This window comes from Hypanus sabinus, chromosome X1 (genome assembly GCF_030144855.1).
Source record: "Hypanus sabinus isolate sHypSab1 chromosome X1, sHypSab1.hap1, whole genome shotgun sequence".
Taxonomy (NCBI): Eukaryota; Metazoa; Chordata; class Chondrichthyes; order Myliobatiformes; family Dasyatidae; genus Hypanus; species Hypanus sabinus.
In genome coordinates this window covers 56,240,839-56,258,734 of record NC_082738.1, presented here as the reverse complement: position 1 = coordinate 56,258,734, position 17,896 = coordinate 56,240,839, and the positions used below count along the sequence as shown (strand labels likewise).

Sequence of the window (17,896 nt, the reverse complement as noted above, 5' to 3'; positions counted from 1 at the left end):
TGTATACCTCTATCATGTCTCCTCTCATCCTCCTTCTCTCCAAAGAGTAAAGCCCTAGCTCCCTTAATCTCTGATCATAATGCATACTCTCTAAACCAGGCAGCATCCTGGTAAATCTCCTCTGTACCCTTTTCAATGCTTCCACATCCTTCCTATACTGAGGCGACTATAACGTTATTTATATCACGTTATTTTTCCTATTCCACCATCACTTTCCAATATATCAGGTGTTAACCTTTCACAAGGTTTATGAAAATTTATTACCTGTAATTCACTATGCTCTCACCAAAAATTCAACCAGATTTGACTCAAAAACAGCTCCAATTCCCAAAACGCTATGTGCTATCCCATTTTTAACAAGATTTCAACCAGGTTCCCTGTACATCAGGTTTATTTGTTAAACATACAACAAATTTCTTTAATTATTGATCATTTGCTGACAAACTAGAATTCCATTATAAAATTAGAAAACACATTAACAACTGTCCATTGAAGTTTGAACATTTTTTACTTATATAAGTTTAATTTTTTTCTGTTGTACTTTTAGTTTGTGCTGTACAATTTACCACATCTGCCATAAAAGTGACAAACTAGTTTACCAACAAACAATGAATACTTTATTATAAAATCATGCACTTTACACAGTGGCTTTAATCTATCTGTATTCTGGATATAAATAGGTCACATTGACACTGTCTTCTGTACTTTCTGCAGAGTGCCTGCACATGACATGCCCATTTTCACCTGAGCACGCTGTGTTTCCACAGCTTTCTTATATACAAGACACCCTGCATAAACAGAACTTTGTTCCCCCCCACAATTGCTATATTTTGGCCTAATGCCTTCTCCACTATGACATAATCATGCTCTCCACTGCATCTATCAGACTGCTTTTTATCCCAACACATAGCTCCTACATGACCAAACTTCTCAGAGAGGAGGCGACACATAGACTTAAACCGTGTAACTCATAAGCTAAATTAACCCTATCTGTCAACTTTTTTTCCATCAAATATAATCAACACCAATAAGCTATCTGTTCTTACTCCACCATGAAACCCTTAGAAATGTTTATAATCCACAACTTTTCCCCCAACTAAATTATTTTTATGAAGCAACTCTTCCTGGGTTAAATTATTTTTAACTTGTTCCATGGATATATCCTTGATTACTCTCTAAAGCCAGTGTCATTCAAAATAATTCCTTGGTGTTATTTTCCTTCCTCCCACAGCTTTAAACCCCAAACCTTTCTCACATCATTTACAATATTTAGAAACACTAAGAGTGCCCCATCTTTTAAAGGCCATTTGGGCCATTGGTTAATTGCAGCAGCTGCTTATTTGGGACAACTCTTACAGAACAAAAACTAATGGAGAAAATAGTCGGGATTCTTTTAGGGCACTATGCCACATAATTGGGACAGGACACTGTTGTTGAAGTTTCTAACTAGCGTCAGTCTTGTGCACTTGTGTGACCATTAGACAGTACATCATGTTTAGAGTGAACAATATTTAAATAGCATTAATAGTGTGTGTGTTCAAAAAGCAGTGATTTTTGTCACTGATAGCGAGAAACGAGCTGTAAGGCAATTTAGTACTGTCTTGCTCACTGCAGTTTCAAGCATTGAGGTTTTATAAATGCCAGAAACAGCCAGGAATGGAAGTGAGGCAATTTCATTACTTTAAAAAATTAGGGAATATGAAGAATTTGAAGGTATTGACAATCATCTTGAACTTTACAATAAAAATGAAGATTTGGAGGATGGAATTGCAGAAAGCATTGTATGAAGGCAAGTTCATTATCCACACCTGTGCCAGCACAGATTTTGTTAATTTACCGTCAATCAAAAGAACATGGCAGCATACACTGGACTAATTCCTCCATCAATAACTATTAGGGGCTAGTACACAGTTTTATAGTACTGTAGTAGTATACTATATAGTTCCTATATAGTTCTATGGGTTGTGAGTTATCTACCGATTTCTATGCAGAGTGCACACACTCTGCCACAGGTGGGGCAGATGGAGAGGTTTGTGGGTAGTATGGATTGTCCTGCCATTTGTGCTTGACCTCCATGCTCAAAGGTCCTTGGGATTCTTTGCTTGTTCAGCAGTCTTATCCGAGGATTCGCATCAGTTGGAGAGGATATTACATTCTTCCTTAGAGCACATCCTTGAACTGTTTTATCTCTCCTCCTGGGATTCATTTCCCATATTGGAACAAAGCTGACTGAAGTAGAGAGGTTAAAGTAGTATGAGGGCTGTTGGGCTACAAGAAGATGTTCTGCCTGTCCAACCAGTAAATGTGGACCATTTTTGTGGTGGTGCTTTGGTGACATTGATCCTGTGCTTTGATGTCCTAAAAGTAAGCTGCCATTTAGTGGTTGCATTCTGCAGCTAGGGCACCACTGTTGCTTGTTGGACAATAGTGGGGCTGGGTGCCAAATTTAAAATCAAACATCCTTTTGCTCAGGTGGTTTTTTTTTTTTTTTTTAATAATTTTTTATTGCATTTTTAAATGATTACAAAGTATGAAAAAACAATGTATATAACCCATACCCCCTCCCCTTAACCCCTCCCCCCTAACTGCCCCTTAGAAAAAAAAGAAAGAAAGAAAGAAAGAAAGAAAGAAAGAAAGAATGCCTGGTGGTTGGAAGATCTCCACATGCTCCATGGAGTTCGTAATAATTTTAATATGTATATTTATTTCTTTCCCCTAATAACCAATTGTTTCATCTTAAAAGCATCTATATATTTAATCCTGTCTTTTGTAAATAAGGGCTCCAAATTTTCAAAAATGTTTCATATTTATCTCTTAAATTATAAGTAATTTTTTCTAATGGAATACAACCATAGATTTCTTTCTTCCAAGAATCTATACTTAAATGTGAATCCGATTTCCAAGTAACTGCAATAGCTTTTTTGGCTACTGCCAGTGCAATTTTTATAAATTCTTTCTGATACTTATTTAGTTTGAGTTTCGGTTTTATCCCTTTTTCTGATGTTCTATATCCGTTAAATGAGTTTCTTGTAAGAAAGCTATATCTATTTTCATTTTTTTAATGTATGTTAAAATTCTTTTTCTTTTTATTGGTCCATTAAGCCCATTAACATTAAAACTTAAAAAATTCAATAAATTAGTCATTATTTTTATTTATGTTACTCCAATCTATAATAATACCTAATCTTTCAACTCTCATTATATCCTGGGAAATCTTTTTAGAAGTCTCCATGTTGCTATGTGTGTCCCCACCAATCATCCAGGCAAAAGAATAGAAGAAAAATAGAAGAAAAAAAAAAAAAAAAAAAAAACCCCTACTAATGTTGTGAAAAAAAAGAAACACAACATTACCCCCCCTCTATTGTACGGGTCATGGCAATCGCCATGATTACACACGTGAATCCCGTAGTAACCGATTCAAAGCTCCCCAGCCCCCCCGCAACATGAAAGATATATATATAAAAAAAAACATACCATTCTCAATTAATATTTCTAAAATATTACTTTTCTCCCTTATATCGTCCTTAAATATCCATCAGTTCCATTTACTTTCTCTGTCTTCGTCTTTAACCATTACATTTAGAAATCTCCGCTTTTAATCAACGAATAGATGGAAGATGGATGATCAAAATCCGCGATCAATTTTGATAAGATATTTAAGATACCAGGATAAAGAAAAGATTTTGAGGGCGGCTGCCCAGGGTGCTAAAAGAAGAAAAGGTCCATTGATGATAGCTGAGAAACCAGTTCTTTTTTATCCTGATATAAGTTATAACCTTTTGAAGAGAAAGAAAGAATTTAACCCAGCTAAAAAGGTTTTGTGGGAAAAAGGTTATAAGTTTTCAATGCGTCACCCAGCAACACTGATAATTTTTTTGGAGGAAGGAAAAAGATTTTTTTCTGACTATCAAGATGCGGAGGTGTTTGCACAAAGACTTCCATCTATTCGTTGCTCAGGTGGTTGAATTCAGAATTGGCATATGCTGTAGTGGTGGACTTTATCACTGAAGTCAAGTTGAGTTTACTACTATGTATACATAGTATATTATTTGTAGAGTTTATTTTCTTTTGCACATTGGTTGTTTGTCAGTCATTGTGTATTTTTTTCTATACATTCTATTGTATTTCTTTATTTTCCAATGGATGCCTGCAGGAAGGTGAATCTCAAGATAGTACTGTATATGGTGACCTATATGTACTTTGATAATTAACTTACTTTGATTTTGAATTTCTTAATTCAACCCCTAGTCCATTTCCCAATGTTACAGATAGTAATAGTAAGAACCTTTGGTTGTTACTAGATATTAGACCATAAGACATAGGAGCAGAATTAGCCATTTGATCCATCAAAGTCTGCTCCACCATTTGATCATTGCTGATCCATTTCCCTCTCAAACCCATTCTCCTTCCTTCTCCCCGTAACCTTTCAATGAGACCTCCCTTCATTCTTCTAAGTTCCAGTGTATACAGGCCTTAAGGGAATCGTGCACAAGGACTCCCAAGTCCTTTTGCACCTCAAATTTTTGAATTTCCTCCCTATTTTGAAAATAGCCTACACTTCTATTCCTTCTACCAAAATGCATAACCATACACTTCCCAACACTGTATTCCATCTACCACTTCATTGCCCATTCTCCTAATCTGTCCAAATCCTTTTGCATACTCCCTGCTTCTTCAACACTACCTTCCCCTCCACCTATCTTTGTATCACCTGCAAACTTGTCCACAAACCTATCAATTCCGTCATCTAAATCATTGGCATATCAGCACTGACCCCTGTGGAACACCAAAAGCCAACCAAAAAAGGCTTCCTTTGTTCCCACACCTTGCCTCTTTCCAATCAGCTAATGCTCTATCCATGCTAGTATCTTTCCTGTAATACCATGGGCTCATACCTTGCTAATCAGACTCATGGGCATTTTGTCAAAGGCCTTCTGAAAATTCAAGAACACAACATCAACCGATTCTCCTTTGTCTACCTTGCTTGTTGTTTCTTCAAAGAATTCCAGTGGATTATCAGGCAAGATTTTCCCTTAAGGAAACCATGCTGACCTTGATCTATTTTGTTATGTGCCTTTAAGTACCATGAAACCTCATCCTTAACAATCAACCCCAACATCTTCCCAACCACTGAGATCAGGCTAACTGTTCTATAGTTTCCTTTCTTGAAGAGTAGAGAGACATTTGCAATTTTCCAGTCCTCCAGAACCATGCCAAAATCTAGTGATTCTTTAAAAATCATTAAAAATGCCTCCACAGTCTTTTCTGCTACCTCTTTCAGAACTCTGTGGTGTAGTCCATTAGGTCCAAGTGACTCATCTACCTTCATACCTTTCAGTTTCCCAAGCACCATCTCCCTAGTAATGATAACTTCACATACTTCATGACCCCTGACACTCTCAAACTTCTGGCATACTGCTGGTGTCTTCCACAGTGAAGATTGATGCAAAATTCTTACTTAGTTCATCCACCATTTTCTCGTCTCTGCATCATTTTACAATGGTCCGATATCTACTCTCACCTCACTTTCACTCTTCATATATCTTTAAAAACTTCTGGTATCCTCCTTGATATTATTGGCTAGTTTACCTTCATATTTCATCTTTTTAGTTGCTTTCTGTTGGTTTTTAAAAGCTTCCCAATCCTCAAACTTCCCACTAATTTTTGCTCTATTATATGCCTTCTCTTTGCCATTTATGTTGTTATTGACTTTCCTTATCAGCCACAGTTGCATCATCCTCCCTGAATAGAACCTTCTCTTTAGTTTTCTAGATACTTAAAGTATACACAGTAGTAATATTTTAGAACTAAAGTGGGTCAACTGCTCCTGCGCCTACTGCTCTCCCTCAGCTGCTCAATGGTGAAGGAGGAAGGTACTTTCTTTGTGGTGGAAAATTTAAATGAGGAGGCTCATTCCGTTTTTCCAGATTTTCCGCCAAGTGGCATACGAAGCAAAGAATCCCTGTGATCTGCTGAATGGTATCCGAGAGGTTCTGGACTACAGCATCGTCATTTCACCAACAGAAATCCAGGATGTGGAACAACTAAAATATGTGATACTTTACCAGCAGGAAATGCTTTTGAACAGGAAGAAATTGAAGGATGACAAGTTGATGAAAGCAGCTCAGCAATCAGAGACAGGTAAAATGGGCTCACTTTACATTAGTCTATGTTTATGTTTGAATGCTCTTGACATCTTTGGTAATGCTGGCAATGAAGACATCTCTTAACTGAGGAGATGGTTAAGAATCAACCACACTGGTGGATGTGAGTAACATATAGGCTAAACTAGGTAAAGATGATACATTTCCTTCCCAAAAGCCATGATACGTATGAGCTTTTGTGATATATCTGTAGTTATGTGGTTACTGTTACTAAGAACAATTTTTCTTATCTATATACCTACAAAAATTTTAAATCCTTGGGTAATCTGGTGGGATTCAAGGTTATACATGATGATCCAAACCCCTGGCTGCTGGAGACACAAGAGACTGTGAATGGTGAAACCCGGAGCAACTACCAGTCTCCTAGAGGAACTCAGCAGGTTGAGCAGCATCTCTGAGAGGAAACATATTGTCAGTGTTTCGACTGCCAGTTCTAATGCATGGTTTCAACCTGAAACATTAAGAGTATCTTTTCTCCTACAGATGCTGCTCAACCTTTTGAATTCCTCCAGCAGACCGCATGTTGCTCTGGCTGCAGTTCCTGCAATATAACCACTATGAGACTGTTCTTGAACTTATGAATTTACATGCTAAGCTAAGAAGATCAGGTTTGCACAAACCACCTTCCATTTACTGCCAAAAAACATATTCTATACAAATCTAGAAATCTACCGTAGATCCAGCCAAATATCCCAGAAGAAACATACAAGCAATAAATCAAAGTAAGTCAAAGAGTCCCACTTCTGTGGACGGGCTCCATTGAGCCTAAAAGTCTGGAGCGGCTGACTGAAAGAGTGGTTCAATCCCTGAACCCTGAATTCCCATTTGCAAGTTCTTTAATCTGCTCACATCACCTCTTCATTGGTATTTTCTAGATCATGGCATGTTAGTGAATGAAACAAAATCTGGTTTCTTCCTTGTTCTTTTAATCAATTATCTCATTGGTAATTCTTCCAACATGAAACATGCTAACATACCAACATCTCCTTATTTGTCAAACCTATTCTGATTTTTAGCGGCTTTATTAAATTGCATCTCAACAATCAATACATTAAGAAGAATGGCCAATCTTTCCATAAATAAAAACCCCATCTCCAGCATAATTCACCATTACCTGAAATGCCCAAAGCCCAGCCCATGCACCAAACACAAAGGAGTCAAATGTTCCTGCAATGTACCTTATGAAATTAACCCATTGAAGCAAAGATATGTATATTTTTCTTCAGTGGATATTTGGAACATCAACAAAAAACACAAACACAAAAAGGTGGATAACAAAAATAAACTGCAGCTGGAGGCAAAGAAAAGTTTGATATTGCTTACATTTTCTACAGTGATTCATGGGTAAACAGTTGAATAGATAAGCAATACATTGAGGTGAAGATTTCTGTCACTGGTATCTGATTTCATTGTGATGGACAATCAAAGCACTAATGCTGGACAGACTGAATGGACTGACCAGAGGAACATTTCTTCATTTTTTCTTCTTGTTTCACACTGTACAGATCCACCCTGTCTAGAACAAATTTAAGTTTTAAGTTTGAATAAAATTGTGACTAATTTTCATTCAATTTTGAAAGTACTGCTTTGGCACCAACTTCACCACACCAAATTTAGTAAAGCTTACGAAAGATGTATTGATTACTTTGATAGCACACTGTATTACCATGTGCCAGACTTCTTCAGTAATGAAGATGGGAAATCATAACAGCTTTATGCATGAGAATTAAATTTCCACAGTACAAAAATATTATTGAAACTACCATAGGTCATAGTGGACCTGCTGAGCTCCTCCAACATTTTGTGTGTGTTGATCTAAATTTCCAGCATCTACAGTCTTTCTTGTGTCTAGAAGCTGCTTTAGCAACTGGAGGCAAAGCTATACCTTCATGCTCTTGTGTTGGTGGTAGAGATGAAAGATCATGGAAACTGGTATTGGCAGTGAAGGCAATATCAGGTATTTAATAATAACTAGCTTATATTATAAGCTATAGACAATGTAAGCAACAGTCATTGCAAACACAAAATAACATGAAAATCAGATGAAATGGATACAGAATTCTGCAAACTGTAGGAAGTAAGTGGTGTTACAAATGTAGAAAAGGTAAGAAATTATAAAATTACTATTCATCTGAGATGGGCAAAAAGTTGTCAGTATTAGCAGGATGGTGATTCCTTACCTTGAATAATGAGGTTGATGGACAAGGCTAACAACATAACTGACTTGTGAATGAGACAGCTAACATAAGCTCTCATCAGGTATCTCAGAAAGAATTTTAAAAGCAACCCATTGAAAGTGATAGATTAGTTGGGAGACAGTGGGTTAGGATCAAATTCCCAGTAAATCTAAATCAGAACGACAAGAGTAGTTCCAAAAATAATTGCTGATCTAAGAGGTCCTAAGAGCTCAGGAGTAAGTCCACTTGGATATCATGTGCAATTCAGAATTTCCATTGTTCCAGTTCCTAGCAGACCAGCACCACCTGTTGACGATGATCCTCTCAAAAGAACTGGGAAGCCATTTGGAGGTTTGTTCCGAGATATCAAACGTCGTTATCCCAAGTACCTGAGTGACATCAAGGATGCCCTGAATCCTCAATGTTTGGCTGCAATTATCTTCATTTATTTTGCTGCCTTGACTCCTGCCATCACTTTTGGAGGTCTCCTTGGTAAGAAGCTATTATGACAATTACCTTTCATTTACTAAATTAATCAAAAATTAATACTAAATAATTCAAAATCAGGAAAAACATTGCAGTTTCCTAAAGCAACTGTTGGTGATGGATTCAACTGATAACTCTCTGAATAAAAGTGGTTTGAATTATCACATTTAAGTAACCATGAAAAGGTAGGGTATTGTCAAATTTAAAAGAGGAAAGAACTTCAAAAATATTAATATGCAAAAAAGTCCAGAATTCTCTAAAGCACCGATATCTTACAATTGTATAGTCAAGTGCAACTTGTCACTGAAGATCTCAAAGTAGTAAAATATGGACAGACTTGTTGCAGAGTAGTAGATTCGACCACAAAACAGAATCTCAGATAGAACATCAACATCACTCTTTTGTTTTTTTGATGGACTCCTTTCTTTTCCACTAAAGTTCAAGTCTTTTCATTTATCTTAAATGTCTCTTCCTTCTGCATTTGTTATAAACTTGCCATCACTTAATTACTCCTTTTCATACTGCTTTTGTTCATTTTAAATTCCCTGTGACTATGACCCTAGAGCATGGTTTTTCAATTTAACACTGCAACTCACCAGAGACTGCATTAGTACAGCACATAGACTAACAATATCCAATTATAGCTACACTGATATCTAGTCTTATAAAATAGTCTATACTCTTAAAGTGCTGGACATGCCTTATTTTGTTACATAAATTAGTCTTGTTGAAGTTCACTAATGATTTTGAGTCACTGAGGAATGGAGCAGTACAGCACAGATAAGGTCTAACCAGTCCATGCTGACTCCTGTACTCATCCAGCTAGTCCCAATGTCCTGCATTCAGTCCACATCTAAGCCCCATCCTTCCATGTACCTATCCAAGTGCCTTTCAAATGGCACTATTGTACTGCTTCAACCACTTCTGGAAGCCCGTTCCATATATTCATCACCATTATAAATCTTTCCCTTCTCATCTTACAACCATGCCCCCAGTTTTGGTCTCCCCTGTTCAGGAGAAAGAACTTTTTCCACCCACATTATCAATGCCTCTATTTAACTGAAATAACAACACAAAACTACGAGAAAGAGAAGCAGTAGAAGGCCTTTGAGCTTCTCGTTCTCTGCCATTTGATAAGAACAGGGTGATCTTTTACCTCAGTACAACTTTCTTACATTTATCCCATATCTTGATTTCCTTCAATATCTGAAAATACAACAATCTTTATCTTGAATCCATTCAGAGCTTGGTTCTCCACGGTCCTCTTACGTGGACAATTCCAAAAAATCCAGATATCTCATCTCTGACCTGAATAGCCAGCCCCTTGTTTTGAGACTGTGGCTACTAGTTTTAGATACTCCAACCCAGGGAAACACTCCCCTTGTCAAGCCCTTTAGAATTTTGTATCTGCAACGACATCACCTCTTGCTGTTCTGAATTCAATAGGTACAACATAAGCCAAGTTTGTTAATCTTTTTTCATACAACAAACCACAGCAATCAATATTAAAGTATGTTGAAATTAAACATTTGAATATGGAATAACTTTTATTTCTAAATTTACAAACATTTTTTCCCAAACTGTATAAACTGAATGTTGAATGAGGGAATGGATCATAAGGAAGGTTGATTCATCTTTGTCCTCCTTTTCAGATGTCGGATGATAAGACTGTGCTTTCCATGCCCTCAATATTCCTCATGCTTAACTGTTCTCAATCTTGTTTCCAGAGGAGAAGACGAAGGGTAACATGGGTGTTTCAGAGCTAATTGTTTCCACAGCAATTCAAGGAGTCATCTTCTCTCTAATTGGTGCTCAGCCCCTGCTTATTTTGGGTTTCTCTGGTCCACTTTTAGTGTTTGAGGATGCCTATTTTAATGTAAGTCTAATAACTTCTATTTCCGTGACATTCAAACCCAGTTTTAAAAAAAGTTTGAGCATCACAACCATGTTAAGCTTTGTATATTGCGCATGGTCTGCTATCCAATGGTGCACATTTCATAGGACAATATTATTAAGAGTTCATTTATTTCCTAATATAAGATTCCTACCAACCATGTGATTGAGCCAATGATCCAGGTAGTGCATGTTGGAAGCTCCAGCTAGCAAGGTTGAACTTTGAACTTCATCATGTCACAGAGTGGATAATGAGCTCATCTGGTGCTCCTGATAGATATCTCTGTCAAGTAATGTTGCTTTGTTCTTGCACAAAATATACTTAAATATCAAAATCTTTAAAGATCATAGACCAGCGGGTTGTTGTTATGTCTCCCGCTCGCTGTGAAAATGGGGGACAGCTCCCTCTCCCTTGCAAGGGAGAGAGAAAATCTGTGGTTTGTCAAATTTTGGATGAAATGCAAAGCTTTTGGGGTAATTTTGGTCTGTGTCTTTGCTATTGCTTAGCACACGCTTAGGCTCGCTGATGGTACTTTGGGGTTCTCACGTTTAACTGTCATTCATTCTTTGGGGCACTTCTCTGTTTTGTGGATGTTTGCGAAGAAAAAGCATTTCAGGATGTATATTGTATACATTTCTCTAACATTAAATTTGACTCTTGAACCTTTAAAATCTTTGCCGCATGAGCAGAATATGCACGTATTTGCATTTACTATAAGCACTAAAGAAAGGTTACTAACAAATTTGTTACTACATTTTTGATACCTCCCTCCCCTTTCTTTCTCTGTCTCTGTCTCTATTTCTGAAGACAATCTGTCAACCGTTCTCTTTTATAAATGTATCTTGACTATACCTCTTCCCACCCTGTCTCCCATAAAACCTTTTTCAGTCCCTTACATTTCCATCACATCTGTTCCCAGGATGGGGCTTTCCTTTCAGAGATATCCTCCTTCTTCAAAGAACAAGGTTTCCCTTCCTCCACTATTGATGCTGCCCACAACCGCATCTTTTCCACTACACCTGCCCATTCACCTTCTGGTGAGACCAATCTTCCTCTATTCCCCACTCTGTCCTCTTACCTCTTCTCACCTGCTTATCACTCCCCCTGGGTTCCCTCCTCCTTCCCTTTCTCCTATGGTCTACTCCCCTCTCCTATCAGATGTGTTTACCTTTTTCACCCACCTGGCTTCACCTATTTTTTATTCTGGCAAATTCCCCCTTCCTTTCCAGTCCTGAAGAAGGGTCTCGGTCTGAAATGTAGACTGTTTGTTGATTCCACAGATGCTGCTTGACCTGCTGAGTTCTTTCAGCATTCTGTGTTTGTTGCTTTGTTACTACAGATGTGGGTTGAAAGAGAATGATACTTCATCACAGAGTCACTGAATTTTATAGATGTTACTCTGGGAACATTACTATATTAAAGCAGAATATTAGACACAACAGAACTTCAGAAATGTTAATGAGGGAAGCCATAGAACGTAGTAACTTTGCATCCCAGATTTGAATAGAACATATCGTATCACCGAAGATTTCAAAGTTATAAAATATGGTTGGTTCCAGTGCAGAATATAAGTGGCTACTGCTAAGAATATTTTCAATTAAAACTTTAATGTCACCCTTCTTTTACAGTTCTGTGAAAATATTGGTGTCAGTTACCTGGCTGGTCGTATTTGGGTTGGATTATGGATGATTATTATCGTCCTTCTTCTTGTTGCCTTTGAAGGCAGCTTCCTGGTTCGATTCATTTCTCGATTTACGCAGGAAATATTCTCCATCTTAATCTCCCTCATTTTCATCTATGAAACCTTTAACAAGCTATTTCAGGTGCGTATAAATGAACTTAACTGTGTGAGACAACAGTGAGTTAGACTCAGTGAGAAAAAGAGGGACAGCAACAGTGAGGGAGGGTGGGGGGAATATCGGAGAATGGTCTGAGATAAACCATATGAATAACATTAATAGAATGTGTGAGAATAATAATAATAGTGTTGTTAATTTATCTTTATTGGAATTTTTGATTGGTAATATAAAAAGGCAATTTAACCATGCCCATCCAACAGAAATCAGATTTACTAACAGATAAGGAGTTAAAACCTGTCCATGTTACCTCATCAGATGACGTCCCATTAGCTATGATTTTAGCATGCACTCCTGCACAGTCAGAAGGGCATTCCCTTGAAATCTCTGTGGTCCTATTTCTCTATTTTTCATAAATCCTGGCATCATCAAAGCCCAGGTGTTTCAACCGCATGCACCCAATTCTTTGCAATCAGACCTACCAACTTATTTCAAATAATTGACCAATCCCCAACACACACCTTCCATCTTTTAGAACAAATTGATAATCAGGAATGTCATTGAGTAATACGATAATTCATCTCCTTGGTCTACCTTTTCTTCACAAACATACAACTGTAGAACAGGATATCACTGGAATGTTAAATATGAGATGACGGTAATCTTTTATTTAAATTGTTTTAATTGAATAATCATGGGTGGGCAGTCAAAAACATGATAGGGTAAGTTTCAAGTGAAGGTTAGTTTCAGAAAGTATTGTACTTCCTGATTGAATTGTCCATCCTTTACTTAGTGGTCGACAGGAATACTTATTGAACGAGTGACCTTTCATTCAAAAGATACTGTATGTAGGTAATAGAAGTAAGCTCTTTTTTACTCATTGCTGCTCGTTTTTTAAAAAACAGATTTTTAAAAGCCACCCTTTGATGAAGCATTACAACACAAGTGTGCCTGATGCAAGTGAACACCCTCAACCTAATACGGCTCTTTTGTCCCTTGTGCTAATGTCTGGAACCTTCACTATTGCCATTTTTCTAAGACAGCTGAAAACCAGTCAATTCTTCCCAGGAGCTGTGAGTAATTTTGCTGTTAACCTGATTTTTTTGAAATTTTCAAGGAAATGTTTGTGCTCATATGTGCAATGTTTGTTCAAATGGTCAGGAAATCCAGACAAATCCTGTTTCCTCAAATGAGATATGTTAACATGCTTATAAGTTTCATACATATTAACTGCAAAATATTTTAGATTTTGTAATTTCTTTGGTTCTTCATACACAATTATTTTATCTAGTCTTCTTAAACTAAGCCATCTCTTATGGGATTATATCCAACACAATTTAGACCTTAGACAGATAGAGTCTTAGAATAATACAAACCACCCCCTCCCACTCCATTGGCTCCATCTACACTTTCTGCTGCCTCAAGAATACAGCCAGACCCTCCTACCCTGGTCATTCTTTCTTCTCCCCTCTCCTGTCAGGCTGATGATACAAAAGCTTAAGACCATTTACCACCATGCTCAAAGACAGTTTCTATCCCACCATCATCAGATTCTTGAACCTCTCATACACAAAAGGATGAAATCTTGATCTTCCAGTTTATGTCAATATTGTCTTTGCAGTATATTTATCTACCTGCACTGCATCTTCTCTGTAACTCCTAATTCTACATTCTGATTTTCTTTTTACTATCTTGATATGTTTATCTATGGCATGATCTGACTGAATGGCATGAAAACGAAAGCTTTTCACTTTATCTCAATACAGGTGCCTGTAATAAAGCAATACCAAATAAGAGTCACCCTTCCCCCAAATTCCTTTACAGTTCATTGAAAAAACATTTACTAAGTAAATCCCACATCCATGACCAAAGTACCCAGAGCTCCACTTAGGTAACCGCATGCTTAGACTGGCATTTTATAATAGTTATAAGCCTTAGCGTGAACAAAGCTCTCTTTTTCTTCTTTTAGATCCGACGTGTGATTGGTGATTTTGGAGTCCCCATTGCCATCCTTACAATGGTGCTAATAGATTACTTCATTAAGGACACCTTCACACAGGTTAATAGACTCTCTGATAATCTTCTGATTTAAAAAGATTCTCTTGCTTAAATGGAGTGGTGAGTTGTGGAGAGTGATTGTTATGGAGAACATAGATGGGGTATGCAAAATATTTCTAACATCAGGTCATCTCCCAAATGTCACACCAGTCAGTGAACAAAGCCTAGCTACTTTCTATAGTAACTTCAGATAGCCAGAACATTGAGAAAACTCTAATATTGATGATTGATCAGATATTGAGGCAATTGGTGACACTGGGAGGGTACGTCTGTGCAGATGACTGATGTCTTCTTGACCACTTTGCTAATACCTTCAAAACTAAATGGCCTTAATTCCCAGCAGAATTAGCAGTTAAATGCTTATCAGCACTTATTATCTTAGTGACTCTTCCTCATTTCCTTTTACATACTTGGAAAAACCTACAGTCAACTCTATTTTGGTATGTACAACTACACTCCAGTAATCCACTATCTGAATATTCAGAAATTGCAATAGTTTGGCATCTGGCTCACTAAGTAATGTCTGTTGACCACCCTTCAATCTCAACAGAGCCTTGGTTCCCAAACATCTTTTCACTCACTGGGGCCCCAGTTCCTGCAATCACATCTGACTCAGTGAGAGCCATTTTCTCCCACTGCCAGGGCCCCAGTTCCCACACTTTCTTTCAACTAACCTGGATACAATGTTCCGCACTCCCTTTAATCTTACCTGGTCCACTGAGAAATTGATTACAATACTGTGCAGCAACCTATTGGAATATTAATCTAATAGACCAGAAAATTTATTAAGCTTTGGCAGGGGGGTGGGAATCAGAATGTGAGTGCAGGGATTAAGGTAGAAGGACAAGGGCATGATGCTAAGAGTTCTGAGTTGATGAGGAAGGACAGGCAGGGGACAGAACATAAATGTAGCCAGTTAAAGGGGTTGAAATGTGTCTATTTCAATGCTAGGAGTATTAGGAACAAAGAGGTGAACTTAGAGCATGGATTAGTACGTGGAACTACGATGTTGTGGCTGTTACTGAAACTTGGTTGGAGGAAGAGCAGGATTGGCTGATGCAGGTCCAGGGGTTCAGGTGTTTTAAAAGGAATAGGATGGGAGGTAGAAAAAGGGAGGGGGATTTTGTGGTTGGTGCATGCGTGAATGTGGTTTGGAACTTGTTGAGGGAAAAAGAGTGGGGAAGGAGTGGGAATTGCTGGGAGGGGGTTGCCCGGGTCTGGTAATGGCAGACAAGGTGAGAGGAGGGGCTGAGGGAAAGAGAGTGGAGAAGGAGCGGGATAGGGATTTGGGATCAGAGGTAGGCAGCTGGGGAGAAATGGATTATTGTGAAGGGAGAAATAAAGGGAATGCGGAGATAGTGAGGGGATGGATAAATGAAATCCGAGACAAAGGGAATAAAAGAATAAGAAATGACAGTGGAGAGAGTTCTGAAAGTGAGGAAGATGAACGTTCAGAGAGGAGGTGTTGTCATAATTAGGTTTAATGAGAAGGCGCAAGGACACATGAAGAAAATGAACCCGTTTGTGCTAACAACAACTCTGGCAAATAAGATAGGGGAAATAGTATTTGCAAAAGTCCTTAATGATGGCAATCTATTGGCAAGATGTGCGAATGAGGAACAACTTGAGAAAGCACTCAAGCTGAAAGAGATAGGAAAATGCAAGGTGGAATATACATGGAGGGTGGGAGCACGAAACGGTGGTTGTAAAGGAGTGATCATGGGTGTACCAATGAGTATAAACATGGAGGAGTTGAAGAGGAATATCAAAGGGGGAAAAGTAATTAATGTTCTAAGGCTGAAAACAATGAAGGAGGGAATGAAAAAGGAAAGTGAAACAGTATTGATTGAATTTGAAGAAGAAAGAGTGCCAAGGAAAGTGTTCCTGGGTTTCATGAGTTACCCAGTAAGAGTATATGTGCCAAAGCCATTGAGTTGCTATAATTGTCAAAGGTTTGGACACATAGCTAAAAGCTGTAAAAGGCAGAGGAGATGTGCTAGATGTGGGGATGATCATGAATATGGAAAGTGCGGAACAGGAGTGCAACCAAAATGCTGTAATTGAGGAGGAGCTCATAATGTGGCATATAGTGGGTGTGAGGTTATGAGACGGGAGAATAAAATTCAAGAAATAAGAGTGAAAAGAAAGATCACTTATGCAAAAGCTGTAAGAATGTCAAGAGAACAGAATAATGCTCCTAATGACCAGAGAGCAATAGGGATGAGAGAGATGCAGCGAAGAATAAATGACAGGATTTATGTGGGGAAAAAAAAGCTCTAGTAACATTCATTGCAGGAGTCATTAATAGTACGGCAGAGGTAACGTCAAAAAGTGACAAAATTCAGCTGGTGGTCAAAGCAGCAGTAAACCATTTAGGGTTAGTAGGACTGACATGGGAAGAAGTGAGGGAGAACCTCACTAATCAGTCAAACCAGGAAGTGTCATAGGTTGATTAGTACTCATTATGGTGATTCTTTTGCAATGGAATGCAAGGAGTTTACTGGCCAATGGCCAGGAATTTAAGGACTTTATTAAGGAAATGGTTGTAAAACCGGATGTAGTGGGTATTCAGGAAACTTGGTTGAAACCGGCTTTAGACTTTGTGGTACATGGGTGTACAATGATAAGGAAAGATAGAAATCTAGGGGGAGGAGGGGGTTGTGCTATGTTAATCAAGCAAGGTATACTATATAGGGTACTGGAAAAAGGAGAAGATCAGGAATACATAGTGGTGGAAATATGGGAGAGAGGGGAGGGAGTGGTTATAATTAACTACTACAATCCATGTAAAAGGTTGGATTTGGACAGCCTATTAAGGATACAAGGACAAAACAGACATAAAGTAGTGTGGTGTGCAGATTTCAATGCTCACAGCACAATATGGGGGGATCCGATTACAGATTCAAATGGAAAGGTAATTGAAGATTTGATGGAAGAAAGGGATTTGGTATGTATGAATGATGGTAGAGGAATAAGGATAAGCATAACAACAGGAACTGAGTCAGTATTAGATATTACGTTAGTGTCTAATATCTTGGCTGGCATCAGTAACTGGGGAGTTTGGACTGCTTCAACAGTAGGCAGTGATCACTACCCAGTTTTATGTTCAGTGGGTGAAAGAGTTGAAGTAAGACCAGGTGGTGGAATCCCAAAGTGGGTGTTTGGAAAAGCAGATTGGGGTAAGTTCCAGAAGTTAAGTGAAGAAGCATTGACAAAGATTGACATTTCTGGAGATATAGATGAATTAAACAGTCAGGTGACTTCAGCAATTATTATGGCAGCAGAAGGATCTATACCCAGGAGTAAAAATAGGATGAATAG

General features: G+C 38.0%; 1 protein-coding gene across 5 annotated transcripts in view; it reads left to right on the top strand.

The window, feature by feature from the left end:
* The window catches only part of slc4a1b (solute carrier family 4 member 1b (Diego blood group)), an 89,241-nt gene that overhangs the window by 45,961 nt on the left and 25,384 nt on the right, over positions 1–17,896 (top strand). For all 5 annotated transcript variants that reach the window (XR_009509043.1, XM_059956626.1, XM_059956628.1 and 2 more), the window contains 6 exons: positions 5,928–6,141; positions 8,627–8,833; positions 10,555–10,703; positions 12,350–12,544; positions 13,423–13,590; positions 14,487–14,576. Coding sequence is in view for 4 of the 5 variants with exons in the window: in XM_059956626.1 (XP_059812609.1) it covers positions 5,928–6,141; positions 8,627–8,833; positions 10,555–10,703; positions 12,350–12,544; positions 13,423–13,590; positions 14,487–14,576 (1,023 nt within the window). In the remaining variant the exon portion in view is untranslated. The remainder of the gene's footprint in view (positions 1–5,927; positions 6,142–8,626; positions 8,834–10,554; positions 10,704–12,349; positions 12,545–13,422; positions 13,591–14,486; positions 14,577–17,896) is intronic.